Here is a 16,085-nt window from a genome sequence, read left to right as displayed (position 1 = left end):
TCCCTCCAAATCATCACTTATCTAAAGCATCTAAACATTTATTTTATTCCTTTTTTAATTACAATAATTACAAAAATATTACATTATTCTCAATGGTTCTTTGATTCTAATTACTGTGACAGTACTAAAAATAATTAGTTTAATCCAGTGATTTTATTTTTATTCAGGAGAATTCACATTTATGCATTTAGCAGACACTTTCATCCAAAACAACATACCAAAAAGGAACAAAGCATTTAGTCAAAGAGCCAACAATATTGACAGTACACAAGTTTTACGGAGTAAAAAAAATCTAATCAGCATAGTCAGTAAGTCAGTACAACAAATAAAATACTGTCATGATGTATAATATATATAGTGATACATCAATAGTTTTATATTTGCAATTGACATCCTTCTTTCTTTTTTGCATTTTAATAATGAGATCATTTCTTACTTATTAATTTTGATTTGTGAGTGAAATATAATCTGTGCATGGTCCTGGCAGGTATCATAAAATACATCCCATATAATAACAGAGAGTGTGTTATTAATACTCACAGGCCCCAGCCTCAGTCAGGCAGCTAGCTGCACAGAGCTTCCATGCATCTGGCAGGAGGGATCTTAGCAATATGACAGACCTGAAAACCATAAAAAAAAAAATTGACAAAAGGACAGTTCATCAACTAATATATTTATTTATATTATATATAAATTACTATTTATATATTTATTTATGCTATTTATATATTATCATAATTTTTTTTTTTTATTCTAATGACTAAACAAAGAAAGAAATACGTCATGACCAGTAGTGAATAAAATCTCTCTTTATTGTTGTCCAAAAATATACAATTAAATATAACAGAATTATTGTTTTGAACAAAATACATTCAACTCTATTACTGAGAAATCTGGAAAGTATGAAAACAAATGAACCAGTTCTAAATTTGTTTAAGTACAAGGAGATTCACACAAAGATTTATTTAACCTTAATGGATGAGGCACACGACCTAAGCAAATATATTGATTCAAAATCAAATTTAAATCAGCAAAAATAAAACTGTTGAGAAAAATAAGCAGCAGATAATGGACATTTTTTTTCAAACTGGGAGACTGGAAGTGGTATTCAGCAGCTGTTGTTATACTGAAGAAGCATCTTCAGTTCTCTATAATGTCTAAAAGACACTTCAGCTTGAGGTCACACACACGTTCCTCCTCTTTCTGACTCGACAACTCTCTTTTCAAGTCCTGCAAACGTTGCAACAAAGATCCTGGTCTGTGTTTTTCAAAAGCCGCTGCAGTCTGTTCCACTTCCTTCAAATTAAAAAACAAAAGCAGGTTTAAAGCATTTATAATAAAACCTGTTTTTTAAATATATATTAGTTCTAGTTATTCATTATAGTTATGCTAGAATACTGTACTTGTATGTGAACGGTAGCAGCAGGGTGCTTGGAAGAGGAGGTCCTAACTAGGGGAGGAGCACGGAGGAGGGTGGAGGGCAGGAAGAGAGGAAAAGAGGTGGAGGACAATTGATCCACTTTAATCCGACGCTGAATCTGCTCTCCGATTCTAGATATGCATATAAACTAAATTAATAAATAAGACAAAATCCCATAATGCATCATTACAATTTAAAAGATGTCAAATGAGAACACTGTTTGGAGTGGAAAAAGGTACAAATACTGATCGAAAATCTTCTCAAGTTTGTGTAAAACTCATTAAAAAACATGTAAACCTAACCTCTGGCCCTCAGCATTCATCTCCTGAACAGTTGAGAGAGTACGCTGAAGTCGCTCCAGTATGGGAGTCTGTGCGCTGTCTGTATCAAATAGTCTATTTATTTTGCTAGGAGATTTTTTCAATACCAGGTCAGCCGTTTCAGTTTCCTTTAAAAACACAAAAATAGAGACTTCACGCAATTATAGTGATGCAAGTATATTAAGCCAGTTGTGAAGTTGTCTGTGGTAGAACTCTACCTGTATTTGGAGAGTGCCAGCAGCAGGATGCTTTCGGGAGGGGGTCATGGTCACGGGCACAGAGGTCCGATGTATCTGCTCTCCAATCCTACTGATATGTTAAGAAATGTTTACTGCTAACATCCAAGCAAAAAAAATAAAAAGTGTTAACTTTAATGTTAAAATTATTAATGCTAACCTCTGGCCCGCAGCATTCATATCGCGAATGGAAGAGAGGATCCATTCAAAACGCTGCAATATTGGAATTTGTGCAGTATCACAAACAGAAGGCCATTCTTCCGTGTTTATGTGACTCTGGAACAGCCTCTGCTTGGGGAAATGTCTGGCCGCAGTGAGGGGCCTGACTTTTGATCTATCAGAAAATGTTGCAATTTTATTTGAATCTTTTATTGTAAGACTGTTATGTTATATACGATAATACTGTAAATTATGCACATGTAAAAGAGTGATAGTTACACTTCTGAGGCCTGCTGTATTTCCTGATATGTCAGCTTCACAGCCTTTATCCAATTGTCAGGGGGCTGGAAATTCTTCAGGCTGTCTTTGTTAAAGTATACAAGAATTTCACCATCATCTGCGAGGGCATCTGTGATTAAAAGAGTCAAAACATCCATTTTTAAACAATGAAACATGCTCATAATTGCCATTCTGTTACCAATCTGTTATTTTCACCTTTTGCCACAAGAGGTTCCATAATCCAGTCCTTCATACGATGCTCTACACACAGGCATATGATCTCGTCCCAGGGAATTTCATAAAAAGACGGTCCAATCTTCTCATAGTCATCCTCATCGGCACAGCTCACATGAAAGTATTGGTAGTTCACTCTTCTTAGCAAGTTCTCCAGACGAGACATTAGAATTGGTTGGCTTAAGGGTGAGGTAGGGATTTGGGATACATACTGGAATATATAGGCACACAAATGTGGCCAGGAGGCTGAGAAATAAGAAAAGTGATTAGTTTTAATCTCAATAAAAGTACTAAACTGTAAGGTTTAACTCTGCATCAAATACCTGAACTATGGAAATTCTGCTAAACAAAAATGATTACATCAAATTGGTACTTAAAACAAAACCTACCACTAATGGGAGGCGGATCCCACTCAGGAAGTTGCTGACTGAGGATGGTTCTCTCCAGCCACTCCAGGTGTTCTGGAGAGTTCCAGGAATGATGAGGAATCAGCTCACTGTTCTCGGGGAGAGAGAATTCAGGAGGTGGCCAGCAGAGACTGGACAGATGCTCTGACGAAACCACACCTGCTAGGAAACTCAGCACACTGTTACAGAGCTGCACGATAGGCTCCGGGTGCTGTGAATGAAGACCCGCATGTTTCCTGTCTTGCTTGTCTCGTTGTAGTCTGGAGTAGAACTCACGGCACAGGCCTAACTCAACAACCTGCAGCAGGGTCTGAGAGGACAGGACTGGGCCTGCGGGAGAGTGAGCAGCAAGCCACCTGATGATCTGACTCATCTGAAGCATATCAAATATAAAGAGAATGTGTAAATGCATAATAAACGTTACATTTTTAAGAAATATATTGGTGAGTCAAGATATCAATCTGCATTTTGTCTGGGGGAAAAAAAAGTTAAAAGCACCTATCCATGATTTAAGAGACACGAAACATTATTTACAACAGTGGAACCTACTTTTAATTTTAGATATTAGAAAAAAGTAAATGGAAAATGTAAAAAAAAGAAAAAATGTATAAAAGTAAGCCAACTTGAAATGTGGGGCCACAATGATTATTTTGCTTCGATTTAAGGCAATAACTATAGCATTAAAAAGGTGACATAAGAGTGGATACTGATAAAACAACATATATCACGCATCCTTAACACAAATATTTTTAACCATATTAAATAAGAACAACTGTGTATTCTCAATATTCCTCTGCAGACCAACCTGCTCTGAGCCTTGCAGGTCATTGAGGGTTGCTGGTATATGGACGAAGATGTATTCAGAGATGAGACCATCTTTGACAAACATATTCAACATGAGTGCTATAAGAGAGAGAATAAAAAAATAATCACACTGCAGTCTTTAACAGTCTTGTCTATTATATATACTACATTTTTACTTCAAAACATGCCTTCTTCCAAACCGTGACCATTAGTACCACCCTCTTGGTTGCCAGTAACCACCACAACCAGTGGTACAGGAGAGTGCCAGCAGCTGGCCTGCTGCACCTGCCTCAGCTGAATGAGGGCAGAGAGCAGGGACACATCCTCATCCTCTTCACCCTGTCCAGTACTGAGAGAGGGAAGTAGCATCAGCAGAGCATTGGTACCATGGAGCTCCTTCTGTTCCTCCAGCAGACTTTGGCTTTCAGCACTCAGAGGGCCATGACATGCCTGCACACAAACACAGGTGTTAATCAAGTCAATGCAGAGAGATTTGGATAACTGGATACTAGAGAGCTTCATTTCATGAGTTGGAATTTTCCCCCTGCGGACTACTTTCTCCTCAATACCTCACTTAAACTGGGTAAGTAATGGCAGAATAAATTTTTTTGGGGGAAACTGTTCCTTCTGAGGCTTGCCTTTATAGAAATTTGTACTTCATGAGTTTTTCCCCTTATATTTGTCAGGCTGTGACTGATGCACAGCGTTTTCAATTGCCCTTTGAGTTCTTTCTCATTCTTTTCGGATTGGTTTCCTTCACCCAACTTAACCTCAAGCCAGTGTGTCAGAATCCTGCATGTAAACAAAAAAACAAATGAGAATTTTACATGTTTTAAGAAATTTTCCTACAATTTCGTTCCTTACCTGCTTGCATAAGTTATGTCACTATCACAGCTGCTTGGCAACAGAAGAGTGGCTTTCCAGAAGATTCTGTCTGGTGCTTTAGGGGTGCTTTCTGCCACAAGAGTGGGCAGATCAAGAGGCATCCATACACGCTCACTGCCAAAGAAGGATAATTAACCATACATTCATGGTGATAAAAATGGTCTGCACATCTATGACACACTGTGGTCCCACTGTACTGACCTCAGTAAGAGATTGTAGTAGTAGGACACCTTCATTTGATGAACTGCTTCCTGTCTCATTTTCAGCAATCTATAATATTAAAGTTCATTGCCAGGAACAATCATTAAGAATGATGACAAAGAAAAATATCTCTAAGCACCACAAAAAAACAAATTGAAATCTCCAGTAACAGACCTTGTGCAGGAAACTGCCATGTTGCCGGAGTTACCCAGGTTGACCATCCCCTGGGCCAGGAGGTCCAGAGAGGGGTCGGAAGGGGCACTGGGTACCAGAGCCTTCAGTTTGAACCGTGGATCTACACAGCCAGGGGCTGCAGGGAAACCACGCATCTGTCTCTTTAGCTGACGACGCACACCTACCACGTCACGCCACCTAAAGTATATGCATACATCTGTTCTTTAAAGGTTTCTGTAGGAGACCTATTTGCTCCAGGGATTCTTTTGTACACATAAAGAGAAATACTAAGCTCCTCAAACCTCTTGATGAACTTGCAGACACGCCTCAACTCATTGTCCAGGATCTCTTGTGCCATTGCAGCCAGCTCCTCAGCCAGTGTCTCCTCTACTATGCAGTTGCATTCCTCCGCTGAGCAGCGGGCAATACAAGCCGCCTTTTCTTCTAAAGCAAGCCTGGAAGGGAAGAATATCATCACCAATTTTGCACACGTTCATTAATGAATATCACAAATATGAATCAAAAGTCATGTTTCACTCAAAAATCTAAATAAAGAAATATTATATTACAATAAATACTTACATAATATAGTAAACATTTTGGAGAAATTGAGCCTAACAATTAAAATTGTCAATGCCTAAATGTTTGCATTGTGACATTGACAATTAACATGACAATTAAGCATAATACCCCACCTCCAAAAACTCTTTATTTACTTTTGTCGAAACATAAATTTTAGTTTTTTCCCCATATAAGTTCAAAACGAAATGTGCCTTCTACATAACCCCTTATAACTTAATTAGGAAGCCAAAGTTGACAGACAATAGCAAAGAAAACCTCAGGGAGATATTTATGTAGAATGTGGTACCTTATTTCAGCCTCTGCAGTAACTCTTATCCTCTCTGTTAGCACTTTGTCACTGATTATAGCACACAGATCATCGCTGAACTGCTCAAGAAAGGCTTCCTTCTGCCTGACACCAAACACAAAAAAAACGGAAAATGAGTTAAAAACGCTCCGTAAGCTCAATTCCCTGAGATGACCGGAATGAACATTGTGTGAATCATGTTGGGGAAAACTCACCTGAATAAATTATTTGTTAATGTTTATGTAGCTGCACAAACAAACGGCATTGCCTAAATATATATATATATATATATATATATATATATATATATATATATATATATATATAAACTTACAAATGAGAAGTGGAAGCATCGACTCGTGTGCAACTGTATAACATGGCAGTGCACACAATGCTCGCTCATGTTATCTCAGGGAACCATGGTTACGTTTAGGAACCAGAGTGTTCCCTTTCAAAACGTTCTCTCAGATTGCGTGAATCACGATTGGGGAATGATGTCCAATAGCACCATGCTATAAGCGAAGAAACAAAAAGCTCAATTATCTCCAATGGAGACTCTGCAGGACCAAACCCAGGAGGCGGCCATGCCCCTAGAGGAGCGGGCTCTCAGTCCAATAGGGCACTTCCAACCAACTGAGGTTTAAGCCAAGGCTACAGCATCAAATATCCAGTGGGATAATAATCTCTGCTTCGTGACTGGCAGCCCTTTAGACTGGCCCCCAAACATACATAGAGCTGCTCTGATTGCCAAAACTGAATAGAGAGCTCTATATATGTCCAGAAGGCCTGGACCAGGCAAAACAAGTTAGCACCCCAGTCATTCTCTGAGGCAGGGAGAGCTAAAAGGGCAATGAACTGTTCTCTGAATGGAGTAGAAACCACTTTTGGCACATAGCTTATAGGTGATTGGGACAGGACCAGCACTGAAAATGTAAATAAAGCCTCCAACACCCAGAACTAAACAGGGGGTTGGAAGGCAAGTGCAAGATTCCTTTGAGCCTCTTCCAGCCTCTGCGTGACTTAACCTCCTCTTCTCCTCTTCTCTCCTGATAAATCAGGACAGCTTCTGTGGCTCAGGGTTCAATGTAACCTTCGGACGGGGGCAGTTGCACTTGAGGAAGGGGAAATGCTTGATAGTCTGAGGGTGCTGTCGGAGCTCAGGTCCTGGTTTGTATTGAGGCTGAGTGGGTGATAGAGCAGGCTGGAGTATTTGGTCAGGAATTGGTGCAAGGCTTGTGACGACTTCTGTGCTGCAGTGAAGTGTTCTGCAAATTTGTTCACAGTTGGTCCAAACAGCCTGGTGGGGGAGACTGGGGAGTTGAGTGAAGCAGCCCGATCCACATCTTTGACCTGCATAAGGTTTAACCATTTGTGAAGCTCGAACACCACCAGGCTGGCCATTGACCTGCCGATCGACTAGGAAGTCATCTTTGTAGCACACAAGGCCAGGTCAGTCGTGCTGCACATGTCTTTGAAAGTGGAAAGCTATAGCCCTTGAAAGCTATAGTGTGAATAGGAAGTGGAGCAGAAGTGGAATAGTCCGTACCCGCTGGGGCCGAGGTGTTCCTGTAGAGCAGGGATGCCCAACCCTGCTCCTGGCGATCGACTGTCCTGCAAAGTTTAGCTCCAATCCTAATCAAACACACCTGAAGCAACTAATTAAGGTATTCAGGCTCACTTAAAAATTAAAGGCAGGTGTGTTTGATTAGGGTTGGAGCCAAACTTTTTACAGGACAGTCGATCGCCAGGAGCAGGGTTGGGCACCCCTGCTGTAGAGCTTGGATGGATGAGCCTTGGTTTTCTATCCCAGAGCCACAGGTGGGCAGAGATGCATGACAACAGCCTCTTCAAAGGGGGGAGCTTCTTATAGCCCATTGACTTGACACCATCAATTGAGGGGAGGGCAGCAGAAGTAGAAGAATGGACACGGGCCGAGTAGGGGGCACAACACAACTTGGTAAGTGCATTATGAACTTCCGAGAAGAATGGTGCAGGTCTCCGACGGGGGGCTCGTTGACGACACCCTGGCAGGAACCGTTCATCAAGGTGGCTGTGGCCGGCCTCATCTTGTGGTGACCACTCCAAACTGAGCTCTTCAACGTCCTTCATGAGGATGCAGATAAGCTTGCTTTCAACCCTAGGCCTGGCATCACAGGAACCTCTGGTCAGAAGCAAGCCGGGGTCCTCTACGGAGCATGACCAATCCTCCACATCAGAGGCTGCCAATGAGTCACCAGCAGCATCCTCCTCAGATCCTCTAAAAGAGACCATAGAAAAAAACAGAGGAATAATCTCAATGAGGGGACAGTGAGGCACGTGGGTCCTGTGTCAGCGTGAACTTGCTTGTGCTCTTCTTCTCAGCCCTCTGACTCTGCTGTTATATCCTCCGAGGCTCCTGGGAGGAGACAACCAGAAGAGTGTGAGGGGCAGGACCGCATTCACTACAGAAAGTGATCCGTGAATAGGGCTGTGTATTCCCAAGAATCTGGTGATATGATACGTATCACAATACAGGGGTTACAATACAATCTAAAAAATATGTGCTTACAAGATCAGTTTGTATTTATGTTCCGCGTGGAATCACAGAGACCCCAACACCCCAACTGCACAAAAGGCCCCTAAAATGAGAGAAAGCTGTAGCTGCACGGTGACCCTACCGCCTGCTGCGCTCCACGTGAGCCTCTTCACAAGGGACGCATAAGTGGCGGAACCGAGGTGGCTCCCACGCTAGTGTCCCGCAGTGGACGTTACCACAAAACCCCAAATGACGGCACACTTCAGCTTTGTACACTGAAGTAGAAAGATTCTGTCAGCCCCGCCCATTTTCCCAGGCTAAAATGCCATTGGTTTGTGCAGCTGCACAAACGTTAACAAATCAGGCTTCAGTATTAAGAGGAAAATGGAGTTACCAATAAAACAAAACCAATGTATTAAAAAAATGAATGGGGACACAACTGGCTTCTTCCTGCTTGAGTTTCTCCTCTGTGATTCTATCCTTCTCAGCGATGATCACTGACGTGGACAGTTCTTTCAGCAGCTGATTTAAGACTTCATTCATAACCATTTCCAACTCACTGTCACTCACACTTCAGGACACACATGGGCATATACATTAAGACACTAACACTATGATGAAAATTTGTTAAGGCTTAATGGAATTGAAATCTTCTGGCTGACAAATAAATCCTGTGCATCAGAAAATAAAAAGTTTCTACCTGAGGGCTGCAGATACATATTCAGCAGCTGCACGGGTTATATAAGAGACCTCAGCTTCCACTATTTCATTAAGCACTGCATCCACCTCTGCCATTATATCCTGCCAGAAATCACAGTGTCATCAGTGAGCTTAGGTATGAACCATATTGTAGGACTTTGCAGTTAAGGCTGAAAAGTGTCTCACCTGATCTGTGTAGGATGGTTCTGTTTTGGGTGGAGGAGATGGAGGTCGGACTGGTTGTGGGGCTAATATGGGTTGGAAAACCAGCTGTGGTACCACAGGAAGAGTGGAATCTGTTTGGTTCTTCTCTCCGGTTTCCTCCGTGTCATCAGGTTTTACAGGCTCTGTCATGCCAGGGTAGTCCACAAACAGCCGTGGTTCAGCCAGAAGACTTGTTGTCACCTGAGGCCTGGAGTCAGGCTCCATCAGGGGCTTCAACTCCTGCCTCTGTGGATGAACTGCCAAAGACAAGGATTAAAATATTTACAGTAAGTACAAGTACTCTAATTGTCACTAATGAACTAATAATCAAAATGCATCCACACCCTTTAGGGCAGCTGGTGGAGGCTCAGAAGACAGACCGTCTCCTGTGTACTTGTTGTTGGAGTCAAAGCTGCAAACGGGATTGCGCTGGCGCAGGTTGGGCAGTGGTCCACCATTCACCACCTCACCAATCAGAACAGTTCTCTTCCATTCAATCACCATAGACTTCCTCTGCGGTAAGGAGAAATCAGGCTGCTGATAGGCTGTGCGACTAAGTTCCACCATGCTGCATGAGAGACAAAATAAAGCATTAGTTTTCAAAAATTCTGCATTTACAAAATAATTTTGGATACTATTGCATGGAGAAAAGATCTTGTTTAAAAAATGTTTTTGCTAAAATCAAGAAAAAAAATAAGTAGGACATACCCATCACTGATAGTAAGGCCATACTGTTGAATAAAGTCTGTGGCTTCACTGGCATTGCGGAACATTAGCATTCTAACAAAGTCTTCGATTGGAAAAATGGTGGATCTTTGGGATCCAACGGTAAAGGCCACATTGAGGATTTTCAGTGCCTTGCTTCTCACCTAACCAAGCAAAGACAAAAAATAAACATTTAGTAATTAAAGAAAAAGGTGTAGCGAATGCCAAAGTACTTCATAAATGCTGGCTATACAACTACCTTCTGGGTAATATTAATTTACCTGATTAAAGTATCCGTGAAGTATGCAGCTGCTCAAATAGGAAGCTGCACTCACAAGTTTAAAGAACCGGACAAAGTTATTGCTATTGAGTGCTGCAAAGGCCTGCACGGCAAAATTCACCTCCCGAGACTCCCGTACCTCTTTACGGAACTTCTGCACTTCACTGCATTGACACAAAATAAATCCATTTGTATTCTTTATTCCATCACTGCAAAGATGTGTACTACCTATTTACATCTTGTAAGTTCATGAACTGAATCCATAAACTTTTTTAATGACAAAATCTACTGTTTGAGTTACATGTCTTGACTATTGCAATGTTTTATTTAGGCTGTTCTTGATGGACTGCCTAAAAGACCTGATTCAAGGTTCAAAATAGTGTTCTGGTTATCTTTACTGCAAAAAAATACAACAAAAGCAAGGTTTTACCGAAGAATATCTCCGTCATTGAGTTTAAGTAACACATTGTATTGGCGGAACTCTGCTTCATTGGGGCAATACACCTCCTTAGTGGCTAAGTCTTGATACATCTCCTTTAGACTCTGCAGGCATTTTGTCATATTCTCATTGTTGATCTTTGTGTCAAAAGACATCATGGGTTCCTGGCAGAGGTGATGGGCGCAGTGAATGTGGAAACGGGTACATTTCTCAATGAGTGATACTGTTTCTGGATCACACAGATGCTGCTGGGTAATGTCCTGCAGGAGAGATTTAGACATGATTATCACAAAAAAGACAACGGCAACATAATATTCTCATTGACACATTTTAAATCAATCAGTTTTAAATATTTTAATTAAAATCAACAGTTAGACACCTTAGAAATAATGCCTTTGATAAAGCAATTCAAGTTAAATGCCCACCTTACGAACTCCTCTGGTTCTGTTCCAGACGAAGTCATACCAGTCACGGTAATTGCCCTCGCCCTGGTCCATAATCTGAGTTACTAGGTAGTCCATAGTCATGCTTAGCACAGGAAGTGGTCTAAGCTCATGAGGGAGAGGTTCTTCCTGATCCGCCGAAGACCTGCTATACTCTTTGATGGTAGCAAAATGATCCACCTGAGCAGAAGGGGAGCACTTAGTCAATTTACTCAAAAGTAACCAATGCATTCAAAGTAACAGTGTACTATAAACACTTTAATGTTAATTACAATAAATGACAAAGTGAGTTGTCATTTTAAGTCTTCCACAAAACATTAAACATTGGCCAGATCATTACACAAACCTTCTCTGTATCTGGAATAACTTCAAAGATGCTCAGCTGGTTGCGGGTTTCTCTCATATACCGCTCTTTCTCTGGGCACATATCAGGGCACGTTCCCACAAATACTTTGGACATATCCAGGTCTGTTCTTTTGGGTCGAGCTTCAGAGAAAACAATAAAAATGTTTTGCCCAGTCATTTATATTCAAATATAAATGTAAATAAAACAAGCAGCATAAATAATTTTATATCACATAGAATATAATTGTATAATTCTACACTAATAATACTACATGCTGGATTTAATTTATTATAAGTTCAGTCCTAGATTGAATCAGAGCCAATTAAGGTTTACCTTGCCGTAAAATCTTGTCTCTCTGCTCTAGGAGGCGGTATCTCTCCTCTGCTGTTTCAGCCACCTGACCAATCAGAGGCTGTAGTAGTAAGGGCAGGTTAATAATAGGTTGCTCTATGCTCCGCTCCTCTGAGACTGACTCCAGTGGTGCCTCACTCTCAAACTGGATTATTTTAGCAACAGATGATTTTTGGATCGGAGAGCTATAACATAAAAATCACATGCAGAAATAAATAATTAGGCCAAATAAGAATCATGCAAAGGGTTTTAAATTACCTTTTAGAAAGGGAGCTAGTGTTGCTGATGGGCACTGCTCTAGGAAAAGGCTTACGACTAGGGGAGGACTGCAAAAAAGCAGCACCAGATTCTGAGTCCTCTGTCAAATCTTTGACTTCTGAAGGTCTAGCAGCCTTTTCACTTGGACCTGTAAGTGACAATCACTCCATAAGCATATTTATGTATGTATGTATTTGTTTATTTATGATTTAACACGATATCAGCAACATTAACAACAATTTCAATACATCATTTACAATAACATTACATTTTCTTAAGAAACAATCATTATACAAAAACTGTCTGCTACTATATTTTCTAAATAATAGTGTATTGTTTATCATTTAAAATTGGACATTCTATTAAAATATGTTTTAAATTTAAAATATTCTTGCAAGTCACAGACTGGTTTCTCTTTGTGATTCAAAGAGTGATTCTTGAATATCCAATTCGACATCTTGTATATACAACTTCATAAGCATAATAGTATGAAAGTTAACATTTAGTTAACATTCGTGCTTCTGCTAAATTAAGACCAAAAAGGGTATAAAATCACATTTACACAGCATATCTCCAACATGTTCATCAGTCTAAAGCAAAGAAAAAGCTATCATCATGTCCTGATTTTCTGTGGCCCCTGTGTAGTTCAATTCGATTTGTATTGTAACTTTTAGCAGTCAAAAAAAATTGCAAATGTGAAAACTTAAAACAAGTTTAGTCATACCAGATTTGTTTCAGTGGAGATTTCTGTTCGAAGCAATACCAAACATTATATGATTCGAATATTTGAATAAATTCCTTCTACATTTTTATTCTTCAAAAACAGTTAGTGAATTCATTGATAATGCATTTTGCAGTGTTATTTCTTTTAATCATATTTTTGTCAACAACATATTTTAAATATAATAGTTAAATTATCAAAAACTTTTTCACCTGTCTTTTATTATACAGATGAAATAAACAGTTTGCAGCAGTAAATCTATTTGGTGACATTAACACTGCACTTAAGAACAGCCTTTTGCAGTTTAACAATCCCACAAGACCCAACCAAATTTTGACTTAAATTAGATTAATTGCACAGTCATGGTACACATTAAATATTACATTTAATAGATTAAGATTTTTACTTAATTTAATTAAACAGCAAACAAACTTCTAAATAGTACTGTTACTCACTTAGCTTTTTTCTTTGCCAAAATATCTGAATCTCAGTCCTCTGGAACAGCTTTCCTTTCTTTTTGGCTTTGGTTGCAGATGCCTGGAAGGCAAGAGATATTTTGTCTAAATAATCACAAACATATTCATTAAATCTTATTACTTCTGTGGCAATGAGCATTTTGTACTATGCATTTGACTAGACATGCTCACGTGATCTTGGAAATGCACAATGGCCAGATTCTTCTGAGGCCTGCAATACACCCTAAGCACTTTTCCAAAGTGCCCAAAATGCTGTATGACAAGGTCCTTCTTGTTGAGTTTGGGTGGGATGCCTTTGCACTGTATAACAGTGGCATCAGTAGGAGAGAGACCAGCCAAACTCTCTGTGCTCTCCTTTCGAGAAGCACATCTACCTGGAGTGTGTGTCTGTGGTTCAGGCATGAGTGCTACAAAGACAAGTGATCACAACAATGTTGGCAAGAAAAATCATTTCAAAATAGCTTAGGATAAAAATTAGGGATATTATAGACCCATATTGTAGTTTTTTTTTTTTTTTTTTACATTTATCAGATTCAGTCATTATTTAAGATTTAATTGTGACTGTTTCTTTATACCTTTTGATTTTAAGAACACCAATAATTAAATAACACTTTTAAATATATTAATCCACAAATCTTAAAATGAATATCCATTTTTCATACTGTACACTATAATGTTGTGATGTCTAAATTCACCTGTAGTTTCTGTTATTTACTTAATTCACTTACTTTGATTTACTCTTAAAGTAGTAAAGAAATAGTACAGAACATTTGTCAATAACATGAAAATAATTTAATTTTAATACTGGTGCGCTCCTTTAGAAAAATCACTAGAAAAGACATGTAACTTACAAACTTCCTCAGCTTTTGTCAGTACTGTGGGAGCCTGCGATCTTGAAGGTATAGTGGCCACATCACTGGCTGGACCAGGTGGATCTGGTCTATCTGGAAGATGATGATCTCTCTTCACTGGAGTGACTTTGGATTTCATTAGCTCAGACAATGCACTGAGAAAAAGCCCTCCAGCCGGGCCACGAGTTCTCAGCAGCGGGCGTTTGGCAGGTTGTCTCGGTTCATCTGCACCAGTCTCACAAATGTTTTTAGTTGCATTTGGACCAACCAACTCCTCTTTACGTTTTATGCCAAAACCAACGAAAGCTGTTTCTCCTACAATGCTCTGTCCATCAGCTGCTCTATCCTCCATTCTTTGTGGGGCTTCGGTTTTTGGGACCCCAAATCCAAAGGATCCAAATGCTGGCATTTTGGTATCTGATTGAGACTGAAGGGTCTGTGCTGTGAAGCTGAAGATGGATGGAGTCGTGGGCTGAGAAGCAGGCGTACTGCTGCTGGAAGGGTTGACTGGCTGAGAGAAGGTGAACTGAATGCTGCTGCCACCACCAAGCGTCTCCTTTTGAGAAACATTTGCATTAGAAAACGAGACAGAAGGAGCTGCTGCTGGCTGTGAGAAGCTGAAGTCCAGAGTGTTCGATTTTACGCATGAGAACAGTGAACCACTGGAGGAATTCTCCATAGTACTAGTCATGGCCTTGGATGATCCAGCAGTTTCAGAAGCTAAAGACAAATTTGAGCTGAGAGGTTCGGGGCTGATACTGAAAATAGGTTTGAAAACGGCATCATTGGGTTGCTTGAAACTAAACTTGTTCCCATCAGTGGGATTATCAGTCCTACCCGCTGTTGATGAGCTGGATGTAGCAGTGGGAACAGAGAGGGCAGAGAGCTGACCAAAACTGGGCTGGTTGGTAACAGCGCTGCTGAAGCTTGTCAGAGAATGTGAGGCACTGGAGGAAATGCCAAATGCAGAAGGCTGACCAAAAGCAGACATCTGATTCTGTCCAGTAGCTTGAGAATATGAAGGCGGTGGTTGTCCAAATCCTAGTGTGCCTTGACCCAAACTCGACTGCCCAAAGGCCGGGGCTGTTCCCAGAAAAGAGAATGATGATGGTTGCCCGAATCCTTGTGATAGCCCACCGGTCTGGCCAAAAGAAGACGTCTGGCCAAAAGAAGACGTCTGGCCGAAGACAGAAGTCTGTGGCGTTGGCTGGCCAAAAGATGGCCGACTAAAAGCAGAAGGTTGTCCAAAACCAACAACCTGTGCTGTGTTCTTCTGGGCAAAGGACTGAAATGGGTTTCCAGACTGATTACTGTTGTTTGGTGCCTGAAAGGCAGTTTGTGGTAGACCAAAGATGTTTGAAGGATTCATGATGGCTGGAACAGCAACTGTTAAGATTTTACTGATGTGATACTGAGCCAATCATCAGCTGGTCATGACCAACGACCTCTGAATCCTCTAAAATAAAGATACAAAACAGTTACATACGACTTTCCAGTTAACCTATGAACCAATTTAAAATTGTAAAAATTGTGTTTATAAGAGCTCAAATAGGAAATTATAAAGACGAAATGCTGATCTAAACACTGAAATCTTTTAACTTCGCAAATTCCCAAAACCAACCACCTGAATACTAATAACATTTGTATTTATTTAATACATCTGCATTATATTATACAGAAGTAAAAAAAAAAAAAAACCAGTCAAATCGAAAAGGAACAAACACTGTAGCCTAAATACTTTGGAGCTGTTCTCGTCGCAGTCGAATGTTTATCTCTCTTCTTCGTGAACTGGCGCCTTGACCCAACGAGA

General features: G+C 40.2%; 1 protein-coding gene across 3 annotated transcripts; it reads right to left on the bottom strand.

The window, feature by feature from the left end:
• Nucleotides 1–791: 791 nt before the first annotated feature.
• LOC132153104 (germinal-center associated nuclear protein-like) lies at nt 792–16,050 on the bottom strand. 3 transcript variants are annotated; one of them, XM_059562336.1, is made up of 31 exons: nt 15,861–16,050; nt 14,276–15,729; nt 13,596–13,831; nt 13,404–13,485; nt 12,228–12,375; nt 11,952–12,154; nt 11,619–11,758; nt 11,255–11,452; nt 10,821–11,089; nt 10,392–10,554; nt 10,114–10,274; nt 9,750–9,973; nt 9,388–9,662; nt 9,203–9,303; nt 8,938–9,073; nt 5,988–6,088; nt 5,422–5,574; nt 5,120–5,317; nt 4,946–5,014; nt 4,724–4,858; nt 4,498–4,651; nt 4,048–4,309; nt 3,861–3,958; nt 3,038–3,428; nt 2,631–2,894; nt 2,415–2,544; nt 2,137–2,310; nt 1,959–2,049; nt 1,723–1,868; nt 1,404–1,551; nt 792–1,296 (listed from the first exon to the last, which is right to left on the bottom strand). In XM_059562336.1, exons 2-31 carry the CDS (start codon nt 15,642–15,644, stop codon nt 1,141–1,143), a joined length of 6,375 nt encoding a protein of 2,124 aa, XP_059418319.1. In that variant the 5' UTR covers nt 15,645–15,729; nt 15,861–16,050; the 3' UTR covers nt 792–1,140. The 3 variants fall into 3 exon arrangements, with proteins under 3 accessions (XP_059418319.1, XP_059418318.1, XP_059418320.1); XM_059562335.1 differs by having other exon boundaries at nt 14,276–16,050; XM_059562337.1 differs by having other exon boundaries at nt 1,959–2,046; nt 14,276–16,050.
• Nucleotides 16,051–16,085: the final 35 nt, after the last annotated feature.

The sequence above is a fragment of the Carassius carassius genome, chromosome 11, assembly GCF_963082965.1.
Source record: "Carassius carassius chromosome 11, fCarCar2.1, whole genome shotgun sequence".
Lineage (NCBI taxonomy): Eukaryota > Metazoa > Chordata > Actinopteri > Cypriniformes > Cyprinidae > Carassius > Carassius carassius.
This window is presented reverse-complemented; position numbering and strand designations above follow the sequence as displayed.